The following is a 20,529-nucleotide window of genomic DNA, read 5'->3' as shown; positions in this document are numbered from 1 at the left end:
AGTGCTCTTCAGTTAAGATTGTTTTTGTGCTGTCTTTTTTTTATATTATATCCCCTGTACTGCTGTACAGACTATTTTGTATACTTTGAGGAGAGTGACCCCAAAGCTAACCCCTGGAGGACACCCAGTTCAAATAAAAACATTCATTAACCATGGATTATTACTGGACCTGAGACACCATCCCTTAACAATAAACTTGAGATTCTTGCATATTTCCCGCCATAGACCCTCCCACCTGGCCTCAGAAAAACAGAGCATGTTCCCTGAGAATTAATGCTGAGATCTTTTGACGTTCAAACAAGAGCAAAGGAAATTAAAAGTGCATCTTTCAAGATCAAATAAAGCTGCCAATCGTATATACTTAAAGGCAGAGAGTATAAATGCAGTTCCAAGGACTACTCCCTGGAGTGTCGACAATGTCTATCTGATAAGTATCAGATCCAAATCCGTTTGACAGCTGATTGTAAATTCCTTTCCTGTGATCTTAATGGACCATTTGCAGAACAAAGCCAGCAATTGTGCCAAATGGTTCTCAATTGAAGTACATCTTCTCTTTTTCAAACAAATGTATTTTTACAGGAAGGGTGTTGTGTACATTCAACTGAATGTGAAAGTTATGCATCTCTTTCGCAGCCGCTTGTGTATCTGGAGCTGAATACTGACTGTGGCAGCAACCAAAATGATCGCCAATTTATCGACCTTATGAATAGAAGTGTGATTGACAGTCCATAGTCACAGTGACCTGGGCTATGATTTTAGCATGGCGGTGGGAAGTCCGCGCGCGGGTGGTTGGATTTGCGCGTGGGGAACCGGAGGCAAAGTGAGCACGTTTAAATCTGCGATCGTATCTCGATTGCAGTCAATTACCTTTGCTTCCGGGTTTCGCGGTTCCAAGCCGCGCAGTGGGCCTATTGCGCATCCGAATGACGTGGTTTAAAGCCCACTATTTAAAGGGCCGGTCCAAGAATGGATTTTGAAGGAGAAATGGAGTCCAGGAAAGCAAAGGCTGCCCCTAGATTTATTGATACCTCCCCGGGTGTATTGCTGGCTCCAGTGAGAGCCAGGAGGGAGGTAATATTTCCAATGGATGGCAGGAAGAAACTGGGCTCTGTAACCAAAAATGCTTGGCTGGAGGTCAGCAGCAGGAGCACGGTGCCCAGGTCTTGGGTTCAGTACAGGAAGCATTTTAATGAGCTAACCAGGTCAGGAAAAGTGAGTACAGTTGCTGATTTCCTCCACATCCTGTGTTGTTCAGCACCCCCTGCACCCCCGTCACTGTGTTGGCACACGTACCTTATCACATAACTCCTCACACCCACTGAAGTGTCAGCAGCAGCAACCGTCCTTCACTTTCTATTCACTTCCTCAACTGCCCATTTATTCACCCTCCACTGCCACTCACCCCAATCCGAATGCCATGTGATGTATCTGTCTGATAGTTACCCTCTAATGCATCTCTTTCATGGTCAGCCTCATTCCAAGCAATATATTCACAGGGTGAATGTCACCTTCAGTCACTCACAGGTCTGTTCTTTCTCCCCTTGAAGGAGAAGAGAGGGCACAACGCAAGGGAGAGGAGCAAGGGAGGTGGCCCACCACATATAGTGCAGGTGAAAGAGGAGGAGGCCATGGAAATAAGTCGGACGGTCGCATCCCTATCCATCAGATGGAGAGACTGGGAACCCGCAGATGGCTGGTGACAGAACTTTAGCATCTTTCACACACGTGAATTGATTTTATCAATGATATAACTGCCAGACCTCAGTATGGTCATTGGAAAGATTATCATTTTGCGATGAATCATTAATATTGCTTTCTATTGTCTTCCAGGGCCTTCACGAGGAATCAGCAGAAATGGAAGAAAGCGATTCCTCAGAGGAGCTCATTCCTTCTGAGGGTGCACCGTCACAGGACGTACAGCCATGCACCAGCGTTAACACTACACTTCGGTGGGTCCTGTTAGACAGTTAGATTGTCACCTGATGATTCACCGTACACAAGTGAGCACGAGCAGACATTGGTGGCAGGGGCTGCTGTGGAGAGTCCACGTTGGAGGGCGCACTCCTCTCCGACCTCTGCTCAGCTTGACACAGATGCTGAACCCTGGTGGCCATTGTTGAAATTGAGAATGATAGAAGTGCAGCAGCAACTTTGAGAGGTAATGGGGAGAAAGTGCCACGCTCACACTCCACAATAGTGGAGAGGATGGAGGAGTCCAACTCCATCGCTAGTGGATTGTTGGCGCGGGTAAGTGTGAGAATGTCTGCAAAGGAGAGAGCGGCAGCCTCTATTGAGCTTCAAGCACGGCTCTCAAATGAGTCCATGCAGGCCATGCAAATTCTGGATGCCAACATGTCTGCCACCTTAAACAGCCTGACAGATACCTTATCAATGGCCTTACAAGGTGGCACATTTGTTCACCAAGCTGCTGTCCAACAGAATGGTGGGAGAAATGTCGCACTGGCCGAGGAGAGGGATGATGGTGAAAGGGAACATGGAAGTGGGAACGCCACTCAAAGCGCTCCCACGTCTCGCCCATTGCCTCCCCTCAACCAGTACCCGCAATGCTGCCTCCTCTCCCACTGGCCAAGTCTGCTCCTGCACAGATGCAGGTGGAGCAGTCTTTGGCGGGGCCCTCATGGGCTCCAAAACCAAGAGCGTATAGGCCAAGACCATCTCAGCAGCCAGGGCAGGGATCTGAGCAACCTGCCACTACCTCTGCTGACGCCATAGAGGAAGCACCACGTAGAAGCGGTAGAAAAGAGAAAGGCTAAGCAATTGTAATTCACCAAGGACGTTTGACGAGCTGTCATGTTAATTTATATACTTTTTTTTGTTGTGGCTCATTAAATTTAATCATTATCACCACCACTTCCAAGTCTTGGCCATTATTGAGTCCCTTTTATGAATTTGCCTTTTCATGTGCTTCATCATGAATGCCAAGACAGGATGCCACCCATTGAGCAGGTATGCAATGGGTGTATGCGTGGTTGAAGGAGTGTTTTGTGCAAAGGGAGGCAGGAGGTAGTGGGGGGGTGGTGGGGGCGGTGTTGTTCCAAGTGGCCATCTTCATTTTCCTCCTCTTCAGATGTACTGTAGAATAGATCCATTACACCCATCCTCCCATCTTCTCAGTTTGAAGGGCTCCAAAATGTTGGTAAATTTGTCTGAACATATGAATTCTCAGTCTCGACACAAAACTCCCAGCCAAATGTTTGCCCGAGAGAATTGAGTGCCCAGCTGCAATACCTCACCTTTTATTGCGATGTGTCAATCACTACTTTAAAGGGCTGCAACTCGCCTCCATTTCAATGGCGTTTTTCAGAAGCCACAGGAGACACATTCAGCATGAGTTAAATCCTTTTCTGTTGCAGAATCTGCAAAAAGTTAAGTACCTAAAGTGTTTCAACTACCTGAATTGACCCTTTAAATATCAGCCCGCCGGCTTTAAGTGGGGACGGGACTTCTGGGTTTCTGTTGTGCGCGCATCCGAACGCGCCTGGGTTAAACCCGGAAGTGGGCGCGTTGGAGTCGGGATGCGGTCCTGCTCCAAAAAGCTGCCACTTTAACCTCCCACCCACTCTTGAGGGTTAAAATATCCCCCCCCCCCACTTTTCTGCACTAGAGTGCACTGGGTCTTTTCCATGCATCCCAAAGTCTTACCACAGCTGATGGGATTAATCTAACTCTCCAACAAGTTGTAGAACTGGCCATTCATTTACAGGACTTTTGGACGCTGATAACTGTGCTTCACTCTCTAAAATGGTGTGGAGAGAGGTTGAAGATAACCGGTGCATAGTTTCCTCCCTATTCTGATGCAGAAACCAACAAGAGCTTGTATTGATGGATATTCAAAATGTTCACAGGGGACCTTATTATGATGCTGTGTGTTGATGAAGGAATAAGACTACCTCCATCTTCAATGGTGGAGGGAGCTGTGCTGACTGAGGGGAGATTTTCCACACCACCTAGTACGAGGATGAAGGCACGACCCTAACTTGATAACGAGAAGAATCACAGCCTGAGGTGGAACCATCAGTTAATTCAACAATGGCCATTTTGGAGACCTCCCTAGGCAGAGGTTCCTAGGTATAAGGGTACCACCATTCTCCTATTTGGCCAAAACTAACCTAATGGACACGTATTCATTCAGGATGTCTAAACGTCGCTGCGGAATCCCTGATGTGCCACTGGGCACAAATGAGTGGGCAAATTCTCTTACAGGAATCCTTCTCTCCATTTGCTCCCCGATAAACTTTCAAATATTTACTTTTGATTCTCTGGATGAGGAATCTGCAGATAAGCTGACCTTTATTTAAGACACTGCTAAAAGATTTCCAACATGTTGAAGATGATGTTGGCAAAGATGGTGCCATTCTCAAACACGTCCATATAGGTGCAAAGAAGCCTACAAGTTCTAGGGTAGAAGCACCATAATTACTGCCCCTCACAACGATACCAATTTAATTGCTCAAAAGTCATTGGAGGTGGATGGGTGCCCTGGGAGTCTTAAGGACGCTGGACTGGGATCAGCTCTAGTATTTGCTGAACACTAGTAAATGGCAACAGTCAGGGGGCACACAAATTCAGTACACTGACGAGTGTCTTCAGATATAAAATTGGTCAAAAACTATAGTAATTGAATGAACAAGAATAAGTTTGCTGGAGCCCCTTCAACCTTTGACTCTCCATTTTGCTGAGGACTAACCTGCCAGACTCCAATTAAATTTAAGTCCAGATTGTTGACAGGGAGGAGGGAATATTTTCATTCCATTAATGAAAATAAGCATCACCTCCCAAACCCACGACTTCCACCACCTTGAAGGACAAGGCCAGCAGGTACGTGGGAACACCATCACCTCCAAATTCCCCTCTAAGTCTCGCACCATCCCAACTTGGACATGTATTGCCGTTCCTTCATCGTTGTTGGGTCCAAATCCTGGAACTCCCTACTTAACAGCACTGTGGGAGTACCTTCACCCCATGGACTGCAGCGGTTCAAGAAGGCGGCTCACCACCACCTTAAGGGGCAATTGGGTGTGGGCAATAAATGTCGGCCTTGCCAGCCTCATCCACATCCTGAGAATAAATAATTTTTTACAAAAAATCTAGGTTGGATTTGAACCCAAGTCCCAGTCTAATCTGACTAATTTGCTACACTGCTTCTTTTGTGGTATTTTGAAAGTGTGCTCTAATTTGTTTGGAAAGTAATAAATTAGTTGCTTAATTGGAATGTCTGATTTCGCAAATGCATTATTTTGGCTCCAATTCAAAAAAAAGTGAATTGGCTTGGATGTATTGCATTGTATGAAAGCCAAGTGATGGTTAATATGTTCTTACAATACTGTACTGACTTTTAATTATTGCTAAGGTCACTGAATTACTGAGACCAAATGAGTCAAATTCCATTTTTATTCCATGGGATTCTGAGAATTTTACCCAGTATTTGGGGGATCAAATTCTGTGATTTGTCTTTTTTTTCTCTGGAAAACCATAAATCAGTGAGATTCATTATTGCCCTCCTTGTATGGGGAATTAATTCCTGGCAAAAAGTTACCTTGTGGAACTAAAGTGAGTTTTTATTTATAGAAGGTGGGAAGGCTGCTGCAATTACAATTTACAATCATTTGATAGGATTAGGACTTTATGGTCTCTCTCTATCTTCCTGTGAGGACTCTCTTCCCAGGACCCAGCAGGATTTCGAAAATTATCCACCTGAATAATGGGCATGTACTGGGTCCTACTGGCCTATAGGGTGTGGTAGTATAGCGGTTATGTTACTGGACTAATAATCCAGAGAACGTGAGTTTGAACATGGGAATTTGAATTCAGTTTTTAAAAAGCTGGCCTCTGTTTAAAGTGACCGTGAAACTGTCAGATTGTCGTAAAAATCCAACTGGTTCATTAATGTCCTTTTAGGGAAGAAAACCTGCTGTCCTTACCCAGTCTGGCCTAAATGTGACACCAGTCCCACATCAATGTGGTTAACTCTTAATTGCCCTCTGAAGTGGCCTAGCAAGCCACTCAGCTGTACTAGGGATGGGCAATAAATGCCGGCCTTGCCAGCGACACCCACATTCTCAGGACATTGCATGTGCCATTGGACATATGGTTACTATTTAATGAATTGGTTTGTCCGTTTAATATGTGTAAAAAAAATTCTTAGCTGTTCTTGCCTTTTCAATTGGAAAAGGAATTGTTCTTGCTAAGAATGATATTCTGGGCCTTTGTTTCAGAATCTAAGAAATGCCATTGATATTGATGCCCTTCACGAGAGGATTGCTGTGCTGTCCGATGTTAAAACAGAACTACAAGTAAGTAATTTACTGAACCTCTTAACTGGTGAATGTGATCCTTGTAGCTTCTGGGAGAGTAGTGTTGGAACTCTAACTGTACATGAATCTATATTCGCTCTTGCTCTTTTAAAACTTTAGTACAGTCCATCCACCAAACATAGGAACAGGAGGAGGCCATTCGGCCCCTTGAACCTGTTCTGCCATTCAATTAGATCATGGCCGATCTGTACCTTAACTTCATCTACCCGCCTTGGTTCCATTTCCCTTGATACCCTTACCCAACAAAAATCTATCAATCTCCGTTTTGAAATTTTCAATTGACCCCCAACCTCAACAGTTTTTTTTGGGGGGGGGGGGAGTGGGCGTTCCAGATTTCCGCTACCCTTTGTGTGAACAAGTGCTTCAAACCATGGAATGACTATAACTTTTTAGTTTTGTAGTAAAATTATGTCTTGTAGGTAGTAACCTTTAAGAATTGACACGTGTAGCTAATAATAAAAAAAATTTAAAAGGTTGACGCTGATAAGGTTTCAAGACTGAATAATTTTGATTTTAGGTTTTAATTGTAGTGCTCTTTAAAATACAAAGTTAGTGCAGTAGCATGAAGATTGATGGATGCTCAAATGTATGGTTGATTGTCACATTCAGATAACTTGTCTTGGAGTGGGGGGAGGGAGAGCAAAATAAATCGGTGTACGTGATGTTTGTAACCAAACAGAGTCTTGGTAATGGGAAAGCAAATAACTTTGCATTTATAAAGCTCTTTCCATGATCTCAGGATGCCCCAAAGTGCTTCACAGCCAATGAAGTATATTTGACGTGTACTCGCTCTTGTAATGTAGGAAATGCAGTAGCCAATTTGCACACAGCAAGGTCCCACAAACAGCAATGAAATAATGACCGGATAATCTGTTTTAGTGATGTTAGTTGAGGGATGAATATTGGCCAGGACACTGGGGAGAACTCTTTCTCCACCCCGTCCCCCAAACAAGAGAAGCCATTGTTTTTATTTAGGGCTTCACTAAGCAGTTCTCATGTAGTCAGCACCAAAATCCACTCCCGTGAGTCTTCCCTTCCTAAGAACTGGAGGGTGATTTTATAGACTATATGCCTGGTCATGTCATGTTCCACTGGAGTTGATCAGAAGCCATTCTTACTGTAATTGGCTCCTGTTCTTCTGGTCTTTGGATAGTGGAGAGTAATCACACTGGACTGCACCACTTGATCGACAAGCTAAAGTCATGTTTACTACAACTTTAAAAAATAGAGGAGAGTGGACAATAAATACAACAGATTTCATGTGATTGTAGAGATTCCTTCTGATACAAAAAGAACAAACCAGCAATACTTACCAACTCTCCTAATACTCCTGAACCTGGACCTGTGTCCATAATAGAAACCGATCAGACATGTTTCACCCAGAGAGACTCCGTGGGACATCCTCCCACCATGTGGCCCAAAGTACCTGAGTCCAAGTTTCATGTGCTCCTCTTACTCCAACTAATGGCACCTGACTGGCTTTAGCTTGACAGCGTCGTAATGGGTGCTGCACATTAACTAGCTAATGTCAGACAGTGGCAATGTGGATACAAAACTGGCTAACAGACAGAAAGCAGAAAGCAGAGAGTAGTGGTGAACAGTTGTTTTTCAGACTGGAGGGAAGTATACAGTGTTGTTCCCCAGGGGTCAGTGTTAAGACCACTGCTCCTTTTGATATACATTAATGACCTGGACTTGGGTATAGAGAACATACTTTCAAAGTTTGCAGATGACACGAAACTCTGAAATGTAGTAAACAATGAGGAGGATAGTAACAGACTTCAGGAGAACATAGACAGACTGGTGAAATGGGCAGACACATGGCAGATGAAATTTAACAGAGAAGTGTGAAGTGATGCATTTTGGTAGGAAGAATGAGGAGAGGCATTATAAACTAAATGGTACAATTTTAAAGGGGCTGGAGGAACAGAGAGACCTGGGGGTACACATACACAAATCGTTGAAGGTGGCAGGACAAGTTGAGCAGGCTTTTTTTTAAAAAAAAAAGAAGCATATGGGATCCTGGGCTTTATTAATAGAGGCATAGGGATAAATTTTAAACAGGGAGCTGGGAAGAGGGCTGGGGTGAATTCCTGACAGGAAACCCGGAAGTATGGATTTCCTGAACGTCCTTACAATTTTGATGCAAGGGCGTCTTTCATTTTTTGTCTGTAGGTTTCCCGCCCGACAGGCTGGCCAGATTGACTGGCTGTCAGTCAGATGGGAGAGCAGCCAGCAGATAAGTCTTAGATCAGGGCAGGGAGGGGTCGGTCATCAGAGGGGGTGGGGGGGGGTGGTCGGAGACTGGGGTGAGGTGGCAGGGGCGAATTGGTCACTGGGGATGGTCGGGGAACGTATTGGGGGAGGGGGGTCGGCCATCAGAGGGGCGAGCGGTCGGTCGGTCATTGGGGGTGGTCGGAGAACATGTTGGGGTGGGGGGGGGCGTGGAGATCGTGGTGGGGGGAGTTGGCTGTGGGGAGGGGGTCAGCCGATCAGGTGTGTGGGATCTTGTTGGGCCTGGAGGAAACACTCCTGCTCATCCTGGCCCACAATTAGTGCAATAAAGGCACTTACCTGCTGATCCGGCCCTTCTCGCCTCCTTTTGTGAAGCAGGAGGCCCAGGAATCCTGGCCCCCAGGAGTTCAAAATAAAAAATTATTAAAATGGAGGCCCACAGCCTCCTTAAATGATTGCACTGACCGACCCGCCTCCTGAGAGCGGATTGGTCGCCTGCCTCCGTTAAAACCGGAAGTGGGTGGGGTTGGGGTCGGGTTTTACTGTCTTTACAAGTTTTACCTTCCCACCCATTTGTGGGGTTACAATTTACCCCATAGAGTACAAAAGCCAAGGAGGTTATGCTAAACCTTTATAAAACACTGGTTAGGCCTCAGCTGGAGTATTGTGTTCAATTCTGGGCACCACACTTTAGGAAGATGTCAAGGCCTTAGAGAGGGTGCAGAAGAGATTTACTAGAATGGTGCCAGGGATGAGGGACTTCAGTTATGTGGAGAGACTGAAGAAGCTGGGGTTGTTCTCCTTTAGAGCAGAGAATGTTAAAATCATGAGGGAGAAACTGTTTCCATGGCAGAAGAGTCGGTAACCAGAGGGGACAGATTTAAGGTGATCGGCAAAAGAGCCAGTGGTGACAAAGGGAAACATTTTCTTAGACAGCGAGTTATGATCTGGAATGCACTGCCTGAAAGGGCAGTGGAAGCAGATTCAATAGTAACTTTCAAAAGGGAATTGGATAAAATACTTAAAGGGAAAAACTTGAAGGGCTGTGGGGAAAGAGCAGGGGAATAGGACTAATTGGATAGCCCTTTCAAAGAGCAGGCACAGGCACGATGGGCCAAATGGCCTTCTCCTGTGCTGAACCTACTCTGATCGCAAGCAGCCTGTTGCCACAGAATCTAGAGAAGGTCTTGCTTCCCAGTAATCAGTCTTGGGTGACTATGGCCAACATCCCAGACTGGGTTTTAGTGTGGAATCTCAATGGTAAACAGGTCAAAGCAGCCTAAACACAACGGGCCAAAACTTGCTGGAGTGGGGCATCTCGCGGCTTGCGCCAGCAGTTGGACTAGTTCCTGCACCCTTCAGCTCAAATATAATTTGCCTCGTAAGTTGTTGGAAGTGCGAGCTGATAACGGCGCGGTGAGGGCAACTGGGCACCTGGGACCTTAGTGAAGGACGGGACCAACAGTCTATCTCCTTAAGCAATGATCTATAAGGATTGAGAAAGAAACAGAGGAACAACTGAGAAGGAGGGCGAATTAGTCAAATCAGGTACAGAAAGATAGAGAGGGAACGAAAGATTGGATTAAGAGAGAGAAAAACAGATACAGCAAGGGAAAGTAGAAAAAACATAAAAATTTGAAAATTTCAAGAATTTACCACATGCAGGACTGAGATTCGACAGTTTAAATTGTTCCCTTTCTGGGCTGGAGAGATTGATTGGCAATTATCACATCGTGCTGTGTTACTTACGAGCCCTAACTTTCTGTGCGAATTTAATAGGCAATTAACGTCCAAATCCAGCAAGTTCTTAAAAAAAATAACAGGGAGGCTAAGGGCGAGATGCCGTTTGTGCAAAGTAAATGGAGGAGCGGCGTAAATCGACCAGCAAGTTCTGGAGATTGGCGACTCACGGCATTTCTCTTAATCCCCTGAACTTGTTGGCCGATTCGCACATTAATAACGGCATAAGTCATTAACAGGCCGTTTGTTCATATTTTATAATATAAAGCTGTATGTAATGTCAATTTTTTGTGTCTTAATAAAGTACTTTTATTTTAAGAGGTGAACTTTCACTGCTGCGTGGTTGGTTACCAGAAGTATTTTAGAACATGTTGTACCAAAAGTGAGTGTAGATTATGTAGGTTGCAGGCAATGTGTTACTGGATATGCAAATTAAATTAATTTCACTGTTACCCTTTCGCTGCAATAGGATTCAGTATGTTCCAGTTCCCATTGAGAAATGCTTTAATCTGTTGTACAAAGCAGCAATCTTATTGTTCTTTTTCCTTTCTCAGATGCAATTGACTGACCTTGAAAACCTCGCATATAATAAAGATACAATTTTACTTGAGGTTTGTATTGGGATTTTTTTTTTACAAAGCGTTTGTAAAACTTGTTGCTTGAAATCTGCAAAGCAAAATCTCTTCAGATTAATGTGAAGCCAGTTTGATTGAAGTTTTTTCTGGCATTTTAAAATGATATAGTGTATCCCGACATCTGCGTTTTGTTATTTTTGTATACAAGCTCTTATTCTCCAAATACATTTTTTTTACAAGCCTTGTTAAAAATAAATTGCTTGTCTAATCCCTGGGAAAAATATTGTGATAATTTTGTTTGAAGTGTGAGTTACATTTAGCAGTTGCTGACCTAATTCTGACGTTAGTTAATCAGGTTTAACTGGGCATTTTGTCATGGGTGAGTAAGGCAATGTTGGTGCTGTTACACACATGATGCGCAGTCTAAGCAGTTCTGATTTAATTTATTGAAACTGCAATTGTCAAGGTTGTATTTTTAATGCTAAGGTTAAATGAAATATTTGTTTCAGAAAGTTGTTTTGCCCATTGAGTAGCACTGTTTGCAACTCTTCACCCCACGTTAAATACATTATTGGAGTGGGAGGGCAAGTGTGAAGATGGCGGCATACTTTCAGTGCGCAATCCAGACTCCCCCTGCTTGCCAGTCTTTTTAGTAATCTAAACACTTCAAAGAGCAGAGGTAAAAATGGAAAATGCTGGAAGCAGTTTCATCAGCTTTTGAAAAAAATAGGTGGATTACCTTCATTGGTAAAGAAGGGGAGGAATTTTTGAAATGTGTACAAGAGAACTTGCTTGATCAGTCTGTTTCCAGCCCAACGAGGAAGGAAGCAGTACTGGAGCTAATTCTGGGGAATGAAGTGGAGGAAGCTTCAGTGGAGGAGCAGTTGGGAAACTGTGATCACAATATCATTAGGTTTAGAGTAGTTATGGAAAAGAACAAGTGAAAATACTCAACTGGAGGAGGGCTAATTTCAGTGAGTTGAAAAGCGATCTGGTCCAGGTGGATTGGAATCAAAGCTCGGCAGGTAAAACTGTAAATAAGCAATGGGGGGCCTTCAAAGAGGAGATAGTTCAGGTACAAACTAGACACATTCCTACGAGGGGGGGAAAGGAAGGATATCCAAAGCTCCAACTCCCTGGATGACTAAAGATAGAGATTAAAATGGAACAGAAAAAGGAGGCTTATGACAAATGCCAGGTTCATAATTCAGTGGAGAACCAAGCTGAATACAGAAAGTTCTTTTTTCAGTTCTCCTCTGCACTAACGGGCAAAGTTTGTGAGAATAGATTAGCAGGTAACATAAAAGGGAATCCAAACATATAGTAAAAGGGTAGTCAAAGGAAGGATGGGGTCAATTAGGGACCAAAATGGAGATCATTTTATGGAGGCAGAGATTATGGCTGAGGTACTTAATGAATACTTTGCATCTGTTTTCACTAAGGAAGAAGAAGCTGCCAATGTCACAGTAAAGGAGGAGGTAGTTGTGATATTGGAAAGGATAAAACTATAGAGGAGGTACTAAAAAGCTTGGCAGTGCTCAAAGTAGAAAAGTCACCCAGTCAGGATGGGATGCATCCTAGGTTAGTGAGGGAATTAAGGGTGGAAATTGCGGTGGCTCTGGCCACAATCTTCCAATCCTCACTAGATATGGGGGGTGGTGCCAGAGGACTGGAGGATTACAAATGTTACAACCCTGTTCAAAAAAGGGGAGAGGAATAAACCTGGCAATTACAGGCCAGTCAGTCTAACATCGGTGGTGGGGAAACTTTTACAGACAATAATCTGGGACAAAATTAATTGGCACTTGGAAAAAATATGGGTTAACGAATGAAATCCAGCACAGATTTATTAAAGGCAAATTGTGTTTGACTAACTTGATTGAGTTCTTTGATGAAGTAACTGAGAGGATTGATGTTCCGTATATGGACTTTCAAAAGGTGTTTGGTAAAATACCACAATAGACTTGTTAGCAAAATTGAAGCCCATGGCATTAAACGGGCAGTGGCAGCATGGATGTGAAATTGGCAAAGGGACAGAATGCAGAGTGGTGAATGGTTGATTGTTTTTCAGACTGGAGGGAAAGTATGCAGTGGCGTCCCCCAGGGGTCTGTGTTGGGACCACTGTTCTTTTTGATCTATATTAATGACCTGGGCTTGGGTTTACAGGGCATAATTTCAAAATTTGCATATGACACGAAACTTGGAAAAGTAATAATCAGTGAGGAGGATAGCAACAGACATCAGGAGGACATAGACAAATGGGCAGACACATGGCAGATGAAATTTAATGCAGAGAAGTGTGAAGTGATTCAATTTGGTAGGAAGAATGAGGAGAGGCAACATAAACTAAATGGTACAATTTTAAAGGGGGTGCAGGAACAGAGAGACCTGGGCGTGTGTGTATACAAGTTGAGAATGCTGTTAAACAAGCATACGGGATCTGTGGCTTTATAAATAGAGGCATAGAGTAGAAAAGCAAGGAAGTTATGCTAAACCTTTATAAAACACAGGTTAGAGCCCAGCTAGAATATTGTGACCAAGTCTGGGCACCGCACTTCAGGAAGGATGTCAATGCTTTGGAGAGGGTGCAAAAGAGGTTTACTAGAATGGTAACAGTTACATGGCAAGACAAGAGAAGCTGGGATTGTTCTCCTTAAAGCAGAGAAAGTTAAGGGACGATTTGATAGAGGTGTTCAAAATCTTGAAGGGTTTTGATAGAGTAAATAATGAGAAACTTTCCACTGGCAGGAAGATTGGTAACCAGAGGGGACAGATTTTAGGTGATTGGCAAAAGAACCAGAGGCAACATGAAGAAATATTTTTTTACACCGAGTTGTTATGATCTGGAATGCACTGCCTGAAAGGGTGGTGGAAGCAGATTCAATGGTAATTTTCAAAAGATAATTGGATAAATACTTGAAGGGGAAAAATTTGCAGGGCTATGGGGAAAGATCAGGGAATGGGACTAATCTTTCAAAGAGCTGGCACAGGCACGATAGGCCGAATGGCCTCCTTCTGTGCTGTTTCATTTTATGATTAGGGTAAATATTCTGCTCCTTATGGCCGGTGGCACTGGCACAGGGATGCCAGGTGATGGTGTCTCTGCTGGATCTCCTGCACCCCCCCTCCCTCCTCATCTTTGGCTAGTCTACAATGCTCTGACCCAAAAGAGCAGTGAGTCGGTATAAAGTTGAATGGTTCCAATATTGACGTTAGCACTGGACACTCAGCGTATCTGGTGATCAGTGTGGGGAGCACTCCTTCAGTATATCTGGCAATCTGTGTGGGGGTACACCTCTGGGTTTACTAATGGCTTTCTCGCCAGCATCCATGTTGGAACGACCAATGAGACCCATTGTAGATTGCAGCAGTCTGAGGACTGAAAAAAGATAATCCAATTGGACTTGAGACTTTTCTCAGTGGGGTCCTGCTGCAGATGGCTTTGGAGTTGCTGGACTAGTTCTGTTTCAGCAATCGTGCACTGATGACTTTATGAACTCCTTTGCAGTTACTCCCTGACCTTGCAGGGTGCTTGGCGCACTCTAAAGACAATTGGAAACATTGGCATTCATATGGAATCCTTTCAAATGCAAGCCCCATGATGTCCGAATCCCTGTATTCTACTGCTAAGGAAGGACGTGGTGTGATCTGATTCTCCAGCCATCAAATTGCCACGGTTACTCCACCAGAGCTCCCTGCTTCTGCTCGCTTGTGCGTTCTCACCCAGTGCCCCCTCCTGAAACAGACCACCCAGCTTCCGTGAGATGACTGAACCCGTGCTGGAGTTTTCCACAGGAAGACAGATTGGCGCGATCCTGAACTGTCCTGGCTTCTTAGGCACCTCCTGGGGCCTGCGGTTAAATCCTCGGGTTCATCTGTGGCACTGGCACGGGGATGCCAGGTGATGGTGTCTCTCGCTGGATCTCCTGCACCCCCCCTCCCCCCTCATCTTTGGCTAGTCTACAATGCTCTGACCCAAAAGAGCAGTGAGTCGGTATAAAGTTGAATGGTTCCAATATTGACGTTAGCACTGGACACTCAGCGTATCTGGTGATCAGCGTGGGGAGCACTCACAGAAGAAAGAAAGAACTTGCATTTATATAGCCCCTTTCACAACCTCAGCATGCCCCAAACCACATTATAGCCAACAAAGTACTTCTGAAGTGTAGCCACTAATGTAGGGAATTGCAGCAGACAATTTGCACAAGGCAAGATCTCACATTGAGTTAAATGACAAATTAAACTGTTTTAGCTAATTTTGGAAGAGGGATAAATATTGGCCAAGGCACCGGGGAGAACTCTCCTGCTCTTCAAGTGGTGCCATGGGATCTTTTAGATAGAGGTCAGATGGGGCAATATCGGCAGGTGGGGAGCAAACCAACACGAGGGAAAAACTTACTTGACCTCGTCCTCACCAATCTACCTGTCGCAAATGCATCTGTCCATTACAGTATTGGTAGGAGTGACCACCACACAGTCCTCGTGGAGACGAAGTCCCGTCTTCGCACGGAGGATACCATCCAACGTGTTGTGTGGCACTACCACCGTGCTAAGTGGGATAGATTCAGAACAGATCTAGCAGATCTAAACTGGGCATCCACGAGGTGCTGTGGGCCATCAGCAGCAGAATTGTATTCCAGCACAATCTGTAACCTCATGGCCCGGCATATTCCTCACTCTACCATTACCAACAAGCCAGGGGATCAACCCTGGTTCAATGAGGAGTGTAGAAGAGCATGCCAGGAGCAGCACCAGGCGTACCTAAAAATGAGGTGCCAACCTGGTGAAGCTACAACTCAGGACTACATGCATGCTAAACAGCGGAAGCAACATGCTATAGACAGAGCTAAGCGATTCCACAACCAACGGATCAGATCAAAGCTCTGCAGTCCTGCGACATCCAGTCGTGAATGGTGGTGGACAATTAACAACAAATGGGAGGAGGAGACTCTGTAAACATCCCCATCCTCAATGATGGTTAAGTCCAGCACGTGAGTGCAAAAGACGAGGCTGAAGCATTTGCAACCATCTTCAGCCAGAAGTGCCGAGTGGATGATCCATCTCGGCCGCCTCCCGATATCCTCACCATCACAGAAGCCAGTCTTCAGCCAATTCGATTCACTCCACGTAATATCAAGAAACGGCTGAGTGCACTGGATATAGCAAAGGCTATGGGCCCCGACAACATCCCAGCTGTAGTGCTGAAGACTTGTGCTCCAGAACTAGCCGCGCCTCTAGCCAAACTCTTCCAGTACAGCTACAACGCTGGTATTTAACAGACAATGTGAAAAATTGCCCAGGTGTGTCCTGTCCACAAAAAGCAGAACAAATCCAATCCGGCCAATTACTGCCCCATCAGTCTACTCTCAATCATCAGCAAAGTGATGGAAGGTGTCGTCGACAGTGCTATCAAGCGGCACTTACTCACCAATAACCTGCTCACCAATGCTCAGTTTGGGTTCCACCAGGACCACTCGGCTCCAGACCTCATTACAGCCTTGGTCCAAACATGGACAAAAGAGCTGAATTCCAGAGGTGAGGTGAGAGTGACTGCCCTTGACATCAAGGCAGCATTTGACAGTGTGGCACCAAGGAGCCCTCATAAAATTGAAGTCAATGGGAATCGGGGAAAACACTCCAGTGGCTGGAGTCATACCTAGCACAAAGGAAGATGGTAGTGGTTGTTGGTCAATCTTCTCAGCCCCAGGACATTGCTGCAGGAGTTCCTCAGGGCAGTGTCCTGGGCCCAACCATCTTCAGCTGCTTCATCAATGACCTTCCCTCCATCATAAGGTCAGAAATGGGGATGTTCGCTGATGATTACACAGTGTTCAGTTCCATTCGTAACCCCTCAGATAATGAAGCAGTCCGTGCCCGCATACATCAAGACCTGGACAGCATCCAGGCTTGGGCTCATAAGTGGCAAGTAACATTCGTGCCAGACAAGTGCCAGGCAATGACTATCTCAAACAAGAGAGAGTCTAACCACCTCCCCTTGACATTCAACGACATTACCATCGCCGAATCCCCCACCATTAACATCCTGGGGTTCACCATTGACCAGTGCTGTTAGGAAGGGAGTTCCAGGATTTTGATCCAGCGACGATGAAGGAACGGCGATATATTTCCAAGTCAGGATGGTATGTAACTTGGAGGGGAACGTGCAGGTGGTGGTGTTCCCATGTGCCTGCTGCTCTTGTCCTTCTAGGTGGTAGAGGTCGCGGGTTTGGGAGGTGCTGTCGAAGAAGCCTTGGCGAGTTGCTGCAGTGCATCCTGTGGATGGTACACACTGCAGCCACAGTGCGTCGGTGGTGAAGGGAGTGAATGTTTAGGGTGGTGGATGGGGTGCCAATCAAGCGGGCTGCTTTGTCCTGGATGGTGTCGAGCTTCTTGAGTGTTGTTGGAGCTGCACTCATCCAGGCAAGTGGAGAGTGCTGCTCCAACTCCTGACTTGTACCTTGTAGATGGTGGAAAGGCTTTGTGGAGTCAGGAAGGGAGTCACTCGCCGCAGAATACCCAACCTCTGACCTGCTCTTGTAGCCACAATATTTATGTGGCTGGTCCAGTTAAGTTCTGGGAGAACCTTCACCACATGGACTGCAGCGGTTCAAGAAGGCGGCTCACCACCACCTTCTCTAGGGCAATTAGGGATGGGCAATAAATGTCGGCCTTGCCAGCGACGCCCATATCCCATGAACGAATAAAAAAAAATCTGAAAGACGGCAACTCCGGCAGTGCAGCGCTCCCTCAGTACTGCACTGGGAGTGTCAGCCTGAATTTTGTGCTCAAGGCTGTGGAATGGGACTTGAACCCATCCCCTTCTGACTCAGAGGTGAGAGTGCTACCGCTGAGCTGAGGCTGACACCAAAAGAGGAACGTGTTACATTTCTGGCTCCGAAACTGCCTCTTGAATTGAGATTACTTGGCTGATGATATGCATTGTGGTGTTTTACTGGAATGTAGGTGCATTTGTGAGGGGAGGAAGAATAACAGGAAAAGGATGGTTCTAGCTCTGAGCTTCAAGAGACAGCGGCTTCAATTTGATCACCTCTCTTCAGACCTTACAATGTAGCAAGCTGGCAACAAAACAGAAAACAGAGAGTAGGGGTTAAAGGTAGTTACTCAGACTGGCAAAAGGTGAGAAGTGGTGTTCTACAGGGATCGGTGCTGGGACCACTTGTTCACCATTTACATAAATGATTTGGACTCTGGAATGGGAAGTACAATTTCCAAAATTTGCGGATGACACCAAACTGGGGGGAATAGTTAATACTGAGGAGGACTGCGACAAAATACAGGAAGATATTAATAAACTTGCAGAATGGGTGTGTAATTGGCAAATGAATTTCAATATAAATAAATGTGAGGTGGTGCATTTTGGTCGGAAGAATAAGGAGGCCTGGAAAATAAGAGTCTAAATGGGGTAGGGGAGCAGAGGGATCTGAGGGCACAGATACACATCACTAAAAGCAGCGACGCAGGTTAAAAAGGCCATTTTTTAAAAAAGCAAAAAAGCACTGGGTTCATTTCTGGAGGGATAGAATTGGAAAGCAGAGAAGTTATGTTAAACTTGTATAGAACCTTGGTTAGACCACACTTGGAGTATTGTGAACAGTTCTGGCCTCCATATTATAAAAAGGATATAGAGGTACTGGAGAAGTTGCAAAAAAGGTTTACTAGGATGATACCAGGTATAATCTCTCAGTTCTATCAGGAAAGATTGAGCAGGCTGGGGCTCTTTTCTCTAGAAAAGGGAAGGCTCCTGATGGAGGTCTGTATCACTACATCTACCCTTTCGTAATTTTAATGTTTCCATTTGCAGGTGAGACCAGAACTAGGGGCCATAAATATAAGATAGTCACTAATAAATCCAATATGGAGTTCAGGAGAAACTTCTTTACCCAGAGAGTGGTTAGAATGTGGAACTTGCTACAACAAGGAGTAGTTCAGGCGAATAGCATAGATACATTTAAGGGGAAGCTAGGTAAACACAAGAGGGAGAAAGGAATAGAAGGATGTTGGGGTTAGATGAAGGGTGGGAGGAGGCTTGTATGGGGCATAAACACTGGCATGGACCTGTTGGGCTGAAATGGCTTGTTTCTCTGCTGTACATTCTATGTAATTCTGTCATGTCGATCATGGCCTGTTCAACAACAACAACTTGCATTTATATAATGCTTTTAAGGTAGGAAAACATCCCAAGGAGCTTCACAGGAGCATTATCAGACAAAAAAAAATTGACACCGATTGGGACAGGGGATTAAGAGTTTGCTTAAAGAGGTAGGCTTTAAGGAGGATCTTAAGGGGAGGAGAGGCAGAGGGGTTTAGGGAGGGAATTCCCGAGCTTGGAACCAGACAGCTGAAGGCAGAGCCGCCAATGTTGGGGTGAAGGGAGTGGGGGGATGCACAAGATACCAGAATTGGAGGAATGAAAAGTTCTCAGAGGGTTGGAGGAGGGTATAGAGAAAGGGAGGGGCAAGGCCATGGAACGATTTGATCACCGGGATGAGAATTTTAAAATCAAGGCATTGGTGGACAGGGTGCCAATGTAGATCAGCGAATGCGGGTGATGTGTGAGCGGGACTTGGAGCGAGTTAGGATACGGGCAACACTGTTTTGGATGAGGTCAAGTTCATGGAGGGTGGAAGATGGGAGGCATTGGAATAGTTGAGTCTGGAGCTAACAGCATGGATGAGGTGTTCAGCAGCAGATGGGCGCAAGCGGGGACTAAAAGTCTAAAATCGCTCGGAGAGCGGGTGGGGAGGGGTGGAGGGCTCCTCCCTGTCATGGCTGCCTTGTCCTGCAAGCAGATGTTGAAAGTTTGTCGAGCACCAGGAGTGATGGCCAAGCATCCACTCTGCTGTGTCGGAGTATGTGAACACGAATCATGCAGGTTGGTTAGTGAGCTCACTATTCCAAATGGTCGTTAGACAGTTCCAGTTTGAAGTGGGAGTACCTTACTTGGGAGCAGCGTTTGCCTTGCAGGGGCCCCTGTGCAAAGGTTTGGTTTGGACCCCCCCCCCCCACCCCCCAAATGAGAGATCGATTCACTTCAATCTTAAAGCTGGATCCACTCGGGACCCTTGACTGGTTTGCGGCCCCGGGGCAATTGCAGGGTCTTAATGCTGCCAGTGGCCCAACTACAATATGGCCATGCAGGTGACGCTTGGAATGAGCAGTTTTCCGAAGGCTTAGCTTGCAGCCTCAGTCATAGTTCAACAAGCTGAGAGGAAATATAAACAGAAAAAGGCTGGAAACAACTCAGCAGGTCAGGCAGCATCTGAACTGGAATCCATGTGGAATAAGTCAGAGCCGGAGGCAGTTACTGAGGAAAGAGATGTGGCTGTGAAAGCAAGGTTTAGCGGACACCTGATCAAACACGAGGAGGGAAACAGAAAGCAATGAAGGTGAACAAGGTAAAGGAAACAAACGGAAATGCTGTCGAAGAGAGGAGTAGAACTTCAAGGTGGGGCATTCCTGGAAGCAAAGTGGTAAAGAATCAAACACTAAAACAAAAGCAAATTACTGCGGATGCTGGAAATCTGAAATAAAAACAGAAAATGCTGGAAAACAGTCAGCAGGTCAGACAGCATCTGTGAGAGGAGACTCATTGTAGTATGCAGAATGGGCTGTTGGCATGGTA

At 45.4% G+C, this 20,529-nt stretch overlaps 1 protein-coding gene across 6 annotated transcripts in view; it reads left to right on the top strand.

The window, feature by feature from the left end:
• lrmp (lymphoid-restricted membrane protein) overlaps positions 1 to 20,529 on the top strand; it is a 140,131-nt gene that overhangs the window by 24,517 nt on the left and 95,085 nt on the right. For all 6 annotated transcript variants that reach the window (XM_068004689.1, XM_068004685.1, XM_068004684.1 and 3 more), the window contains 2 exons: positions 6,237 to 6,314; positions 10,865 to 10,921. In XM_068004689.1, coding sequence (XP_067860790.1) covers positions 6,237 to 6,314; positions 10,865 to 10,921 — 135 coding nt within the window. The remainder of the gene's footprint in view (positions 1 to 6,236; positions 6,315 to 10,864; positions 10,922 to 20,529) is intronic.

The sequence above is a fragment of the Heptranchias perlo genome, chromosome 24 (genome assembly GCF_035084215.1).
Source record: "Heptranchias perlo isolate sHepPer1 chromosome 24, sHepPer1.hap1, whole genome shotgun sequence".
Classification (NCBI taxonomy): Eukaryota; Metazoa; Chordata; class Chondrichthyes; order Hexanchiformes; family Hexanchidae; genus Heptranchias; species Heptranchias perlo.
This window is presented reverse-complemented; position numbering and strand designations above follow the sequence as displayed.